This window comes from Excalfactoria chinensis, chromosome 1 (assembly GCF_039878825.1).
Source record: "Excalfactoria chinensis isolate bCotChi1 chromosome 1, bCotChi1.hap2, whole genome shotgun sequence".
Classification (NCBI taxonomy): domain Eukaryota; kingdom Metazoa; phylum Chordata; class Aves; order Galliformes; family Phasianidae; genus Excalfactoria; species Excalfactoria chinensis.
In genome coordinates this window covers 25,045,530-25,059,206 of record NC_092825.1, presented here as the reverse complement: position 1 = coordinate 25,059,206, position 13,677 = coordinate 25,045,530, and the positions used below count along the sequence as shown (strand labels likewise).

At 43.4% G+C, this 13,677-nt stretch overlaps 1 protein-coding gene across 1 annotated transcript; it reads right to left on the bottom strand.

Annotated features, from left to right (window-relative positions):
• Positions 1-555: 555 nt before the first annotated feature.
• GPR85 (G protein-coupled receptor 85) lies at positions 556-6,340 on the bottom strand. Its single transcript, XM_072354233.1, has 2 exons — positions 6,083-6,340; positions 556-4,548 (listed from the first exon to the last, which is right to left on the bottom strand). Exon 2 carries the CDS (start codon positions 4,371-4,373, stop codon positions 3,261-3,263), a length of 1,113 nt encoding a protein of 370 aa, XP_072210334.1. The 5' UTR covers positions 4,374-4,548; positions 6,083-6,340; the 3' UTR covers positions 556-3,260.
• Between the last annotated feature and the right edge of the window lie 7,337 nt (positions 6,341-13,677).

Sequence of the window (13,677 nt, the reverse complement as noted above, 5' to 3'; positions counted from 1 at the left end):
GCCAGTGTGATATTCTTTGCTATTCTGAAATAGAAGAGTAACCTACCAGCCCAGTAAGATTTGGCACCAATTTCACATCCATACTAAAATGAAAGCAGAAAGCTTTTCATACTGTCATGCAATCATGTACTGAATTGGAAGGAAGCTTCTTGCTCCTCTGAATTTATACCCTAATGCATGAGGTCTGATGTGGCAGCTAGGATCAAAATGACAACCATGTCAATATCTCCAACTACTGCTTTGGTTCATGTATACGTGTAATTCTCATAGGAACCTCTCAACTACTCGACATCCTTTGCCAGTGAGTTCCAGTGAGTAGTAACTTGGCATGGAATGTTACTTCATATGTTGTCACTGAACTTCTCTGCATATCCCCTTGTTCTTTTAACACTGGAGAGAATACAAGGAATTACATCTTACACGAGACTGGAAAAATAGAATAAAATCTCTTAAAGCGCTTCTCTGTCAGGTAGTAACACACTTGTGTATCTTTCAGTTAGTCAAAGGAATTCTGTTGATATCAAAAGAAAAACATTTAGCAAAATATTTGCTTTCAGACTTGTTTACTGTTTATTATTTTAATTTACATCAGTTACTGCTTGCAAAACTTCCAGGGAAATAATTTTAAACTGTTTTTCTTTTTTTTTTTTCTTTTTTCTTTTCCCACTGCATAGTAAACACAGCCTTCTTAGCATTTCAGAAGCATAGTACTATAGAAACGTTAGGGCCTGCTTCTGCTCCAAATGAAGTTAATGGGAAAACACCAACTGACTTTATTAGGAGTTAGGCCAGGCCCCGAATATGCAGCTCTTGAAATGTCATCGTTTTCTGGCTAATTATCAGAACCGACTACTTCTACGACTATAACACTATTTACAACTTTATTTATATGTACTTCTTTATTACAATATGTAATATCAATGTTCCTTGTAAAGGTTACTATTTTATAGAAATTAGACTGAAGTTATTGCCAATCAACCTTTTAATAAACTTAAGTGGGATAACTTTCAGAATTTTTCTCAACACACGATTCAGCTTTTATGCACTCTTTCCATCTTTGACAATTGCTTAACTACCTTAATTTCAAAGCCTTTTCCAGCGTAATAAAAAAGTCCTTTTGGTAGAAGTTTATTGGTCCCGTTTCAAATTATGTTCTGAAACATTCTCGCACTGATGAGGACTCGTTATTTCAGCAATTTTTCTGTTTCAACACAGTATATTAGGCCATGCCTCTCAACCAATCAACCTCAGTATAAAAGTGTAAGTGAGGTCAAACAGATTGCTCACTAAATCTTTGATCAAGTTGTCTGATCACATATAGACACAACTCTCTGAATTGTTGCATATGTTGTATACTGTTATCATACAAATTTAAGCGTTTCCGTTATCGACTGCTGCTTGTGTACGTACAGATTAACTTGCTGATCATAAAACTACAACAAAGGACAAGATACACCAATACTGAATCAAGACCTCTAGTCTTGTCGCTCCGGAAATTAAGACAAAAAATCAACGTTCTTTATGATTGACTGACTCGTGATGTTGTGCTTCAAATATACACATTTTTCCAAAATCAAACTGTGAAGTTGATGTCAAATACTGTGTTGTAACTTTAAATATAACTGACATATTAAAACAGATAGATGGGTAATTATGATAAACTACACAATAGTGCTACTGTAGATAATATCATTTATCAATCCTGTGGTCCCCATCATTCATGCATTTACAGTTTGGGAATACAGTGACTGCAAAGGATAATAATTCATAATGGCTACATTCTCAGTACTTCATGCTAGCTCACTAGACAAAATAAAAAAAGGTTAATTGTATAACTGGAAAAATGTAAAATTTTATTCCAAGAAAATTAACAAGCTACACAGGTAAATTTTGGCAAATGCAACTTTATATTGAAATCCACACATCTGTATCTTAAAGAAGGAAAGACTCACAGACTCTAATGTATTTCTAAAATACTAAGAAATCATATTATATGCTTTCACAAGTTAAAACTTAAATAATTTAAAACAACCAATACACCAAAATGTGCAGAAAATATAAACAAGACTGTGCCTTCAGTAGAATAAATGCTTCACAAATTGTGCAAGATATCATACTAAGGCTGCGGTCTCCCCATGACAGCTGTCTTAAAATATAAACATACATCAACTGCCTGTGTTTCTCAGAACAAACTAGAAAGGGCGGCACACCTAGAAAAAAATCGTATCATCCCAGTGATGTGCATACTGATTTTGGGAACCATCGGAGTAAACAGGAAAAAAGAGGACTAAGTGATCGTTCATGCACTCCCAAATGACTGACCAGAGTCACTGATTCAATTTTCCTTGCTTATTTGCTTCAATGCTAAACAAAATGGAAGATACTAGATAACCCTTTAAGGCAACATGTGTTTATTCTGTATAATTATAACTGTTCAATTATGACTGGATATTATCGTTAACGTTGCCTAACAGACTGATATCTAGCTTTTTAAAAAATATAAATAAGTGTCTATTAAACTTTATACCAAATCAGCAAAAACCACAGAATACAGTTAAATGTTATTATTTCACTGTTAAGGAAAATGGCATTTAGAAAGAGTAATATATTTGGGAAAAAGAAAAAGAAAAAAAAAAGAAAAAGAAAAGAAAAGAAAAAAAAGTCTAAATGAGAACAAAAATACTGCTTTGGAATGCTCCCCAAAACTTACTCACAAGGCAAACAGATTTGTAAGTGTGATAATCCAATAATGCATGGCACATCTTTAATCAGTTACAGTACTTGAGTCCCCAGTTTTCAGTCTTTGCAAAACAATAATTGTATGAAATGTTTTAAAGGTCTTCAGATGTCTAAAATTAGTTTTATCAACACATTAACCTCATATCAACTTAATTTGTTAAGATGTCCAATGCTAATGTTTCTGATGGTCTTATTTTATGTAGTGATATACACAGCATTTAGCACTGATACTTAGCACCTGCTACTTTCATAATCTAGATTTCAACCACATAAAGAAATTCAGGGCAGTAGTTCAGTCCTTTGTTCTTAATTACAAACCTTCAGCAGTGGTCAGCAGGAACATGTTTAGGTTTAAAATAGGATTAGAGGTGAGCTATTGCAAAGACTGCAGAATGTTGCCCAAATCCTTACAACTGCTGACATCCCATTCTTGATTTTCTTCTCAAGACATGGCTACAGGCCACAATTGCTTAGCAGAGAATGGTAGTGTTTCACAAGGCTAAAGATTTACAGATGCTCCCTCATATAACACAGTAAGGTTCCCTTGGTAACCTGGATTTTCTGCAGTAAAGAAGGGTTGTGCTGAAACAGCGCCTCAGCTCCCTGTTGGAGAAAATGCAGACAAAAGGATTGATTCCAGCTTGGGCAAAACTCATCCAGACAGCGGCCGTTAGAAATCCCCCCGGTACTACAGGCCCTCTTGCAAAAACTCTCCAGTAACAGGCTACCAAATAGGGACCCCACAAGGTCAGAAAGAGGAATGTCATGATGTAGAACATTCTGCTGATTCTCTTCTCCATTTTGAACTCGTCTAAAACCAGTAGCCTTCTCCTGCCCGTGGTGTTGGCGTTCTGCCTGATTCCCAACAAGGTTGGCGGTGTGGGACCCCTTCCAAATCCAGCCAGCCAATTAGCAGCTGCTTGACCGCTCGCTCCGGGACCGTGAAATGTCCAGTTCTGGCTCACCGCTGCAACAAACTGGACTGGCTTCATTTTCCTGCGATCGTGAACAAAAAATATCAGCTTGAGGTAGACAAGCTGTGTGGCTAGGAGGATGAGGGCAAGAAGAAGCATAAATCCCAAAGAATCATTAGCCCTGAAGGAACGATGCTGGAAAGTGCATTGGTCTTCCTCCCTAATGAACGAGTAGGTGCCCACATCTAAAACTGGGGGGAAAGCCATGGCTACAGAGAGAGTCCACACCATACAGATCACGGCCAAACAAGTCCAGAAGGTCAGCCTCTTTGTATAAAAACGGTGGTGGGCAATAGCTAAGTATCTGGTGACGCTTATGCAGAATAACATGAAAGCGGTGTGAAAGCAGGACAAAACCCCCAAGAAGGCAATCACTTTGCAAGTAAGAGTCCCGTACGTCCACGTAGAGCCATTTTTTACAGAGGTGAAAACAAACGGGAAACAAATTGCAGATCTGAGGATGTCTGAGCAGCAAAGATCCAACAGGAAGTAGTAAGGAGCTCTATGCAAGGTCTTATCTTTGACTAGCAAAATGGAGATCAGAAGGTTACCCACCACACTGACTCCTATTATGAAACCCAGTGAAGTCAGTTTCAGAAAAGCTGTTAAAGGAGAGAGATTTTGTAAAATGTTGTCAGCTGCATGGCTGTAGTTCGCCATAGATGGATGGATGATATGTATATTGCCTCAGTCAAGTCTCATGATCTATATATAAGAACAAGGAAAAAATAGATCCATACATCTTACTGAAAATGTAATCCACAAACAGAACTGATCTGGTGTCTAGTCATACAGTACATCCTCTTCGTTCTGATTTGTCATGCCATCAAAATATCTGAAAAAAAATCGAGCTATCAGTTCTTAAGTTAACAAGAAATGATGTCAGAAAGTGCTAACAAAGATGGTAATTTATGGAGAAGCAAATGAAGTTGTAAATTTGAGTACTATTGTTTGTTTTTAAAAATCACGAGGCTTTCACAGATACATACGTACATACTTACTGTTCAGCACGTTTGATCACTGGCATTTCACAGATCTAGCCGCTTACAGTCTCAGAACTGGCCAGTGCCCCTTAGCTTTGGTAGCGTATGTCATTTTACAGTCAAAGCCTCGGAGATTTTATGAATCGAAAGATTCCCAGTTTGCAAGCCCAAGAGCTAATCACTGACATCCTTAAAAAAATCCCCAAAGGCTGCTGGTATTTTGACATTACCTATGTTTATTTTACGGCTACGGTGTTTTGCCAGTGTTTTAGAGGCAGCTGCTGTGTTGATACGGATCACACCCAAAGAAACCCTGCAGAATTTATGTTTTTTAACCCGAGTCACCAAAGCACATTAATCACGCCGTGTTAGTTCATGCACATCCTAAGAGAAACGGTATTCATTATCCCCCTCCCTTCCTCCTGCAAACCGTAATTTCATCATTTCGGCTTCCAAACAAACAGGTACGCCAGGCAGCCGATGGCACTGTGCTTCAGGGTCCCCCCCTCTCCGCTTTAATGCAAATCTTTAAAGCCTCGACATCATTCGGAATAAGCAACGCTCGATGTAAATACCGAGACAAAACAGGCATCACACCCAAGACATAATGCCCATCCTTCGGGGAGGGCTGCATTGGGTTATGCTTAAACAAACATCTCGTACATCGACTGCATCTTTTATTATTATTATTATTATTATTATTAATTATTATTTCCCGCTTACTGGGGCTCCACGACACCCGCTAATCCTCCCGGCGAACGCACCGGGGCACATTTCATGCAGCAAAACGAAATAAATGGAAGGGCTCTGCCCGCCGCTGTGCCGCCGTTGTTTTTTTTTCCTCCCCCCGCGCCGGGGACCAGAGCCCCGCAGCAGCCCCGGGCTGCCCGCCGCCCGCACCGAGCGCTGCTCCGCCACCTCGGGCGTGCAAAGGATATTCCCGCTGAATCCCCAGCAAGATCCTTCCATTCTTACCGTCCACAAAAGAGCCCTGATTGCTGCTGTGTAAACAGAGGCTGATCAGATCATGGCATCGTTTTAAAACCATGAAATCAGGCTCCCCCTCCCCCTCCCGCCGGCCCCGCCGCTTCCCCTCCTCCGCGGAGCTGTCCCCGCCGCGCGGCCCTGCCTCCGCGCACACGGACACCGCACGCACCGCACACACCGCGCACCCCCGCCGGCCGCCCGCTCCCCCACCCACGGCCATGCAGGGCCGCGCCGCACCGCACGCAGCCGCCGCCCGCCAGCCGCAGCCGGAGCCCTGCGGGAGCCCCGCGGCGGGGCCGGGCAGCGCTCTCCCCGCGCTTTGTCCGCTGCCATCGCGGAGCGCTCCCCTCACGCACCCGCGGCTGCGGCAGCCCCGCTCCAGCCCTTCCTCTTTCCTACCTGTTGGTGCCGGAGAGCCCCGCATGCCACGAGCCGCTCCTTCCCGCGGGATCCCGCCGGCTTCCTTTAAAACCCTCCTCGCATCCCTCCGCCGTCGCTCATCCTCCTTCCCCTCATCCCTTTTTTCTTTCTTTCTTTCTTTTTTCCTTTTCCTCGGTACCCTGACGGAGCGCCCAGTCAGCGGCTCGCCCGGCGCATGCTCGCAGCGCCTCCTCCCCGCGCCGAGCCCCGTCCTCCCCTGTCGCAGCGGCACGGTCCCCCCCGTACCGCGGCGGCGGCGGCGGCGGGCTGGCCGGGGGCACACGGCACCTCAGTGCCGGCCGCCCTCCCGCCGGGGGCGCGGCAGCCCCCTCCGCAGCCGCCGTCTCCGCGGGGAGGGGAGCGCGGCCCCCGCCTCAGCGAGGGGAAGGCGGCGGCACGTCCCCATCGCGAAGCATAGCCGAGCCGGATTTATCGCCGAGCGCCGTTAGAGCGGAGGGAGGGGGAGGAATTTGGTCCTGCGCTCCTTGTTTATGCCTTTGAACTCCCCCTCCCTCCCCTTTCCCTGGAAACGGGGGCGAGGAAGCGGCCGCCGCGCAGCTGTCACCCGCTCGGATCCCGCCGCCGGCGGTCCCTGCCCCGTCCCCGCCCGGGGATGCCTTCCCGCCGGCCTCCGAGCGGGGGGGGGTCCCTGAAACCCGCCTCGATTCGGGGAAGGCGTATTGGCTGCGGGGTCGTCAGGGCGCTGCGGTTCCCCCGAGCCTTCCCACTGTGCCGCCGGCAAAGCGCCTTTCGCGAAATTCAGGCAGAACAGCGCAGAAATGCCAGCGCGCTGCATGGCGGCGGGGCCGAGCGCTCATGTCAGCCCGCTCTGCACCAGCGGGGCTGGCGCTCCCCTCACGCGCGGCGCGATGGGCCGGGCGGTGGGGCGACTCGATGGGCCGGGGCCCGGTGTCACCGGACGGAGCCGGCGGGGCCCGAGGCCGGTGCGGCCTAGATGCTGTCAGCCGGTGGGCAGACCCGTGTGGGGTGCCGCTGTCTGGCAACCTGGAGAAAATAGGAAGGGCTTTGGGGGAAAAAAAACACACACAAAAAAAACCTTGCAAGGGCCTGTTTCTCAGCCTTCTTGCCCCTTCAGGCAATTCCCAATGCAATTTGCTTTGGCTCGAAAGAGGTGGTGGAACTTCTTTTGGATGGAGAGATTGGGGTCCTGAGGAACTTAGAATTATAGAATCGTTAAGGCTGGAGAGGCCACTATGACCATGTAGTCCAACCACCAACCCATCCCTACCAAACCATGTCCCTCAGTTCCACACCTCCACGGTTCTTGAACACCTGCAGGGATGGTAACTCCACCACCTCCCTGGGCAGCCTGTGCCGATGCCTCACCACTCCTTCTGAGAAGATGGTTTTCCCTAAGATCCAGCCTGAACCTCCCCTGGTGCAAATTAAAGCTTTAACTCTAGTCCTATTGCTGTTTCCTGGGAAAAGAGACCGACCCACACCTCACTACAACCTCCTTTCAGGGAGACGTAGAGAGCAATAAGGTCATCCCTGAACCTCCTTTTCTCCAGACTGAACAACCCCAGTTCCCTCATATGCTCCTTTTAACTTTCTCAGTAGGATCTTCCATTTGTGTCAAAATGGGTTACTCAGGGAAGTAGATCTGTGGGGGTGCTTCGTAATGTGTGCCACATCTTTTGAGACCCTTAGTAGACTACAGGTATCTTCAAAGCTGCTGTCAAAGTTTGGGTTCTTTTTGTCACTATCTAAAAATCACCGGAATGAAGGGCCGAACCACGAGGTTGGTTTCAGTGGCAGTGCGGTTAGTCACTGGACAATACAGTTACTTTATAAATCACACTGTTTCACACGTGTCTTTTTCTTGAACAGAAAACTCATACAGAGCTCAGTTGCCACATATTTTTTTTTTCTTTTTTCCATTAATGTAATCACTATGAAGCTGGTTGACGACTCATCTTTGGGGTTAATTTCCCTTTTTCAAAGACTTTTCCAGCTACTCCTGTTGTTAAATATATGCACACAAAGATACATCTACCATGACTTTTATAGTCATTCTCAAAGTTAAAATGTGGAGGACAAGAAAATGACTACCAAGCTGCTAAGAGCAGTCATTTTAATACAGCAAAGAATTATCTGAGTGCTTTGTAAATTTAGCACTTAAAATACCAGATTAGGGAGCAGGTTGATCGTATCTGCTATGGGACAGCTGTAGTGTGTTCACAGCCAGCCTATTTGTAGACTCTTAATTTAGGTTTTGTATTATGCGTAAACAATGTGACATTATTATCATTGTCACCATTCCAAAAAAGGTGTCGTGCAGTATTTTCTAAGGACAGATGAAGAGATCTGCTCTGAATTATTCTTCAGAACAAGCATTCTAGGGAATGGAAAGGCACAGAAAAAGAATTCTGAGGAAGCTTCTGTCTCAAAGTGAGGTGATTAGGACAGCCAAGCAGCATTTCTTGGGGCTTTGCCACAAGAAGGGATCAAGAACTCAGTGCGAGTGGCCCATTCCTTGGCGTAAGGGTGGCATCATTAAGGACAAGAAGGAACCTGTGTGCCATGTAAGCATCTCAGAGTGAAGAACTGATTACTGTTGGGAAGGTAAATATCTTTCCCTCCCTTCTTAATGAAGTGTCTTAAGTGTGCTTTTCCCCTGGAAAGAAGGGGAAGAGGGCAGAGTACAAGTGAAGCATAGGAGCAAGAGAATTTATTTACCCCATGTGCGCTAACAGCAGAGTGATTAGAACATTCCTTGCAAGCTATCAGAGATGAGACTATTTCCTGTATTTACAGGCTTGTGCATACCTACTGTAAATTAATTGAGAGTTATAGTACGGAGCTCTTTCATTTTGTCCTTTACAATTATTTAACTTTTCATAAAGAGAGAATCAGTGTAGACTGCATTATTGCTCCTAACTAAGGTTCCCATATTTGGACTGTTAACATTTTCTTTTCAGACGGTGCTGAGAAATAAACAAGGGTCTGGGTGCAGTGAATTGGACCTATTAGATCTGCTCCTAGATCAGGATCACCTTATTGGAGCATCATACCTAGCAATATTTGGTCTTTGTCAAGAGATCAAGGCAGCTCATTCCCATGAGGTTTCTGTTTGGGTGCAGCCAGGTGTCAGGAATTCTGGAACCTGCATGGCAGATGGTTGAATACTATTGTAAAGAAACAGCAGTAGTTTGGGTGCATGGCACTTGATTTCTTTTGAGGAATCATGTACCGAAGTCATGGGCAAGTTAGGCATGCTTGGTAGGAGATTCTTGTGGTCTTTTTGCTCAGAATGGAAGAGACTTTTTAGAAAAGTCTGGCACTGAGAAATCTCACTAATGGAGTCTGAGGTAGAGATTGGGCTGGAGCACAGGCTAGTGATGACAAGCGCCTATCAGTTGAAAAGATGGAGTGAGATATTGGCCTCACCATTGTCAGTAACAACTCTCACCAGTTTCGGCGGAATCAGGATTTCAAGTCTAGGGTCAGACACTGTGAGTAGCTAAACTGTAAAATATTCGTGCCTCTGCTCTTTTGATTATTTCAGAAACTAAGGTATTTACTGGTGGTTCGCAAATTTGGCGGTATGTAACGTCTGCTCAGTCTGCTAAGTGCAAACTGTAAAGCACAGTAGGCTTTTGTGACATTTCTTCAGAACAGAAGAGATACTCTGCAAGGTATACCCACCTCAGTGCAGAGGCCAGCACAAGATTTATGTATTGCTTAAGAGACTGTGATAGATGCTATCAAAGTACATCCTTTTCAAAGGGCTCAAGGAATTCTTCCAAGGGAAATTTCATGCCAGTGCTGTAGATTTGTGCAACTTGAGAATAGTATTTAAGTAGGACTTATGTAATACAGAGACCTGTGAAAGACCCCTGCGCAGTGGAGAATTTCACCTGCAATATATTTGGTTCCCATGCTTTGTAAAGTGTTTGCAGAGTAAAGACATCGTTGGTAGTGTCTGGCTCCCGGGTTAGCTCTGAACGCAGACATAAATTTACCCCCTTGCTGAAGATGCCTGAAGTGGTCTCCCTCTCAGTGATGCCTATTTTCTCCTATAACAAAACTGCATTCACATGACTATCAAGAACAATTCGTATGGATAATTATCGTAATTTATTTTTATTAATTTTTAACCAGATCCTCAGTTGGTTTATTTAATATTTCTCAGAAGTGTTTGATGACATACTTTAAAACTGTTTCAAAAGTGCCATCTGAAACTTACTTTTTGTTCTTGAAAATTGATCCGTGTTGCATATTTACACAGGGATAAATAAAGATTTAAGGCAAATATACAAAAGGTTGTCTTCTGAAAATACAGGAAGCCTTTAGAAGGAAATATCTACTTTGTGTGACTGTAATGGAAAGACACCAGTATGCTTCTGAAAATCCCATTAGTTATTTATCTGTACCCCCAGGCTTCTAAACACTTTGTAAGACTTTTTTTTTTTTCCAGTATTTGAGAGATGTTTTTGAGACATCTTTTGCATCTGGCTTTCATAGATAAACTACTAAGTAAGTATTTTAGTGTTCAGTTATTTTTGGTGCTATTTAGGTAGTGTGGACTTCACTTCTATCAGATAGTCAAAAATACAAATGAGCTTAACCCTGCCCATAAATAATTACCTATATGAAACTGCACTACTAATTTATTTGTGCGAGCAAGTAAAGGAAGCAAAAGTTGGCCTTTTTATATATATGTGATTTAGGGAGAGAAAGAGATTCATGCTGCCTTTGTGGTTTGTTCATCATATGTGTGCTGTCCTGTACCAAAGAATTACCAAATTATTTTCATAGCCAGGTAATAACAGAGTGGTAATAAAAACTGATCAAGGATACAGCTGCTCATATCCACAGTTATGCAAATCAGTGATTTACAGGGCTTCTCAGAAAGTAAAGCCTCCTATTTTATGATGTTGGCCCATGACGTCAGAGGCGGATGTTGGCAGTGGAGATTGAACCTTCTGCCAGGATCCTGTTCTTGCCCTGTGACAGATGGCAGCAGAGGGGCAGTCTGACAAAATGGTGTCTGACATGGAAGTGCTATTAAGCAAAATTGTGTCACTGAATTCCTCCATGAGGAAAAAACGGCACGCACTGACATACATAGATGCTTGCTGAATGTTTGTGGAGATCAACCAGTGGATGTGAGCACAGGGAGGCAATGGGCAATGCGTTTCATCTGTGGCAACAGTGACAGTGGGTCACCTCCTCTGATGCAGATGTTTATGAGTGCGGCCTGCAGGCTCTTCTTCATCACCGGTGAAAATGAAAAACAGGTAATGGTGGTGGCAGTGTTGAAAAACAGTGTTTTTCAACCGATAATTTTCTCTGTCAAATAGTGCTATTGTGCTCTTTGTGTCTGTTGTACTTTCTATGGAAATTAATGGGAGGCATTACTTTCAAAGTGATCTATGCAGTTCCACAGGTATAAAAATAATAACCTTATAGTAGCTGAAGGAGTCGTTCCAAGTAGATAGATTTGTTGAGATCATATTTTTGAATGGTTGAGAATATCTGATTTTGCCACCTTGGGTCCCTCAGAAATTGTACATATAAATAATGTCAGGTTTTAAATTAGGTTTTTGAATAATTTCTTCAGCTTACATGAAAAATAATAATAATAATAAGCAAAACAGAGAGTAAACACTGTCTTGTGGACCCATGTGTCATTTCTTTAATGTGAATAACACTGCACTTGCAGTTTTGTTAGTGGGCAGAATTAAAATCCTCATTCCATCAACAGTTTTCAGTTAGTATGAGCAGCTGTGCAGTCCTCGGTGAGGTCCTGAGCTGCTGACCTTGGGAAGACACTTGTTATTCCTGTATTATATCCTACACTCAGCAGTACTTTACTTTAAGAGAACGTGGTCCAAGCTTACAGAAGTTTGTGCTATATACTGTCTATCTGCTCTCCTCACGTGCCAGAAATTCCATTGATGTTCTGTTAATTGAATGTGGAATGGGAGGAAAAAACTTTCTTCTTTCTCCCGTGCCAGAAGTAAAATACCCTTTCCTACCAATGCAGTAGATGGGATTTGTTGAAGCACATGCACAGACACTGGGGCTAGTCTCAAAGAAGTGACGCCTCATGCATTTAATGTATTTTCATCTGAAGTTTAATTAATCCATTTAATTGTACATATCTATTGTAAGCTTTATTGCAGTGCATCTTTCAACTGCTGTAAATGCATTCCTTGCACTCATATATTTTTTTCTGTGCGCAACATATAGTTACATGAAGTCATTATAGTGGTACAATTCAGCAACGAAAGTAGTTGAAAGGACCAGTGCTGAGCATGGTTATGAACTTGTGACTAAGTCACCTCAGGTGAGTGGTATGACTTTTGCATTCGCCTTCCCTAACCTGTAGAACAAAAGCAATGTGGTTTGGAACCAGCAGAGATTTTCATATTCAGAATTCACATAGAAAGCTGTGTATATGTACTTCAGTGGGAAACTGAGTTACAGTGAATTTAAAAGTGCAGCCTACTAGCTGAAGAAACCAATGTTAGTCAAAAGCATGTGGATTTTCTTTTTTAAACAAAAGAAGTTTTTGGTTTTGGTTGTTTGCCCACCTTACCCCTTCTCAGGTATTATGTTTGATGGTCCTTTTGGTCTGTGCTATTTTAACACTGGAGTTTCAATAAAATGCTTACTCAGAGGCTATGTCATGCTCTTGGTTTACTTTGCTAAATGGAAAATCAGGACTCAAAATAAGCCAGCCACTGCTGAAACGCACAGCAGCTCTGCAGTGTCACGGTCATTAGCAGTGCCAATCAGCATTCAAGAGCCTTTTTTTTTATCACCATTACAGATGCCACTGGAACACTGTGGAGCAAAATGAATAAGGTTGGTGACATTACAGAGAGATTGCTTGCCTTGAGAGAGGAACCTAAAAATGCTTGAGAGATGAGGGAAGGCTGACTTCTTCCAGCTGAGCTCTGTCCAGCATTTTTATGCACCCAGAACAAAGTGCAGAAGGTCTCATGTTTGCCATGCATGTCTCTATACCAGTTATGTAAAGCTATTCTATCCCATTTATTTTTGTGCTGTTGGCTCACTGGAGATAATTAGGAAGTGGTTGGGGCCTAATGAGAGGAGTGATGGTAGTTCATTATTTTTCATATACTTTCTATCATGAAGCTATATAATGACTAAGTAAATTTCTGCACATTTCCTCCTTTTCACTGAGCCTGCAGTGAAGTTTTAGCGAAGTTAGGTACATGATCTCAGAGTCATGTGAGGTCCCTGAAGTTTTGTGAATGGAAGTGTTGGCAGCTTGCCACGGAGTTTACCTTCTTCCCACTTGTATTCCCAGAACAACTTAGGGACATCCCTTTCTAACCCAAACTCTTTGTGACCAGGCTTGGGTACGCACAGATGCGCAGCCTCTTCAGAATGGCAAGTAGCAGACACCATGCTAATAGAACCAAAGACCTTGCTGGTTCTGTGATAGACTGAAGATATCCTGTTCATTAGTTTGATATCAAACTGATTAATAGTCACACTGCTGAGCTCCCCCTTGCTTCTCTTGCACTTACTGCTCCATTTCTTCTAGTGCTCAAAGAACTGTTTGCAGGGCTGTT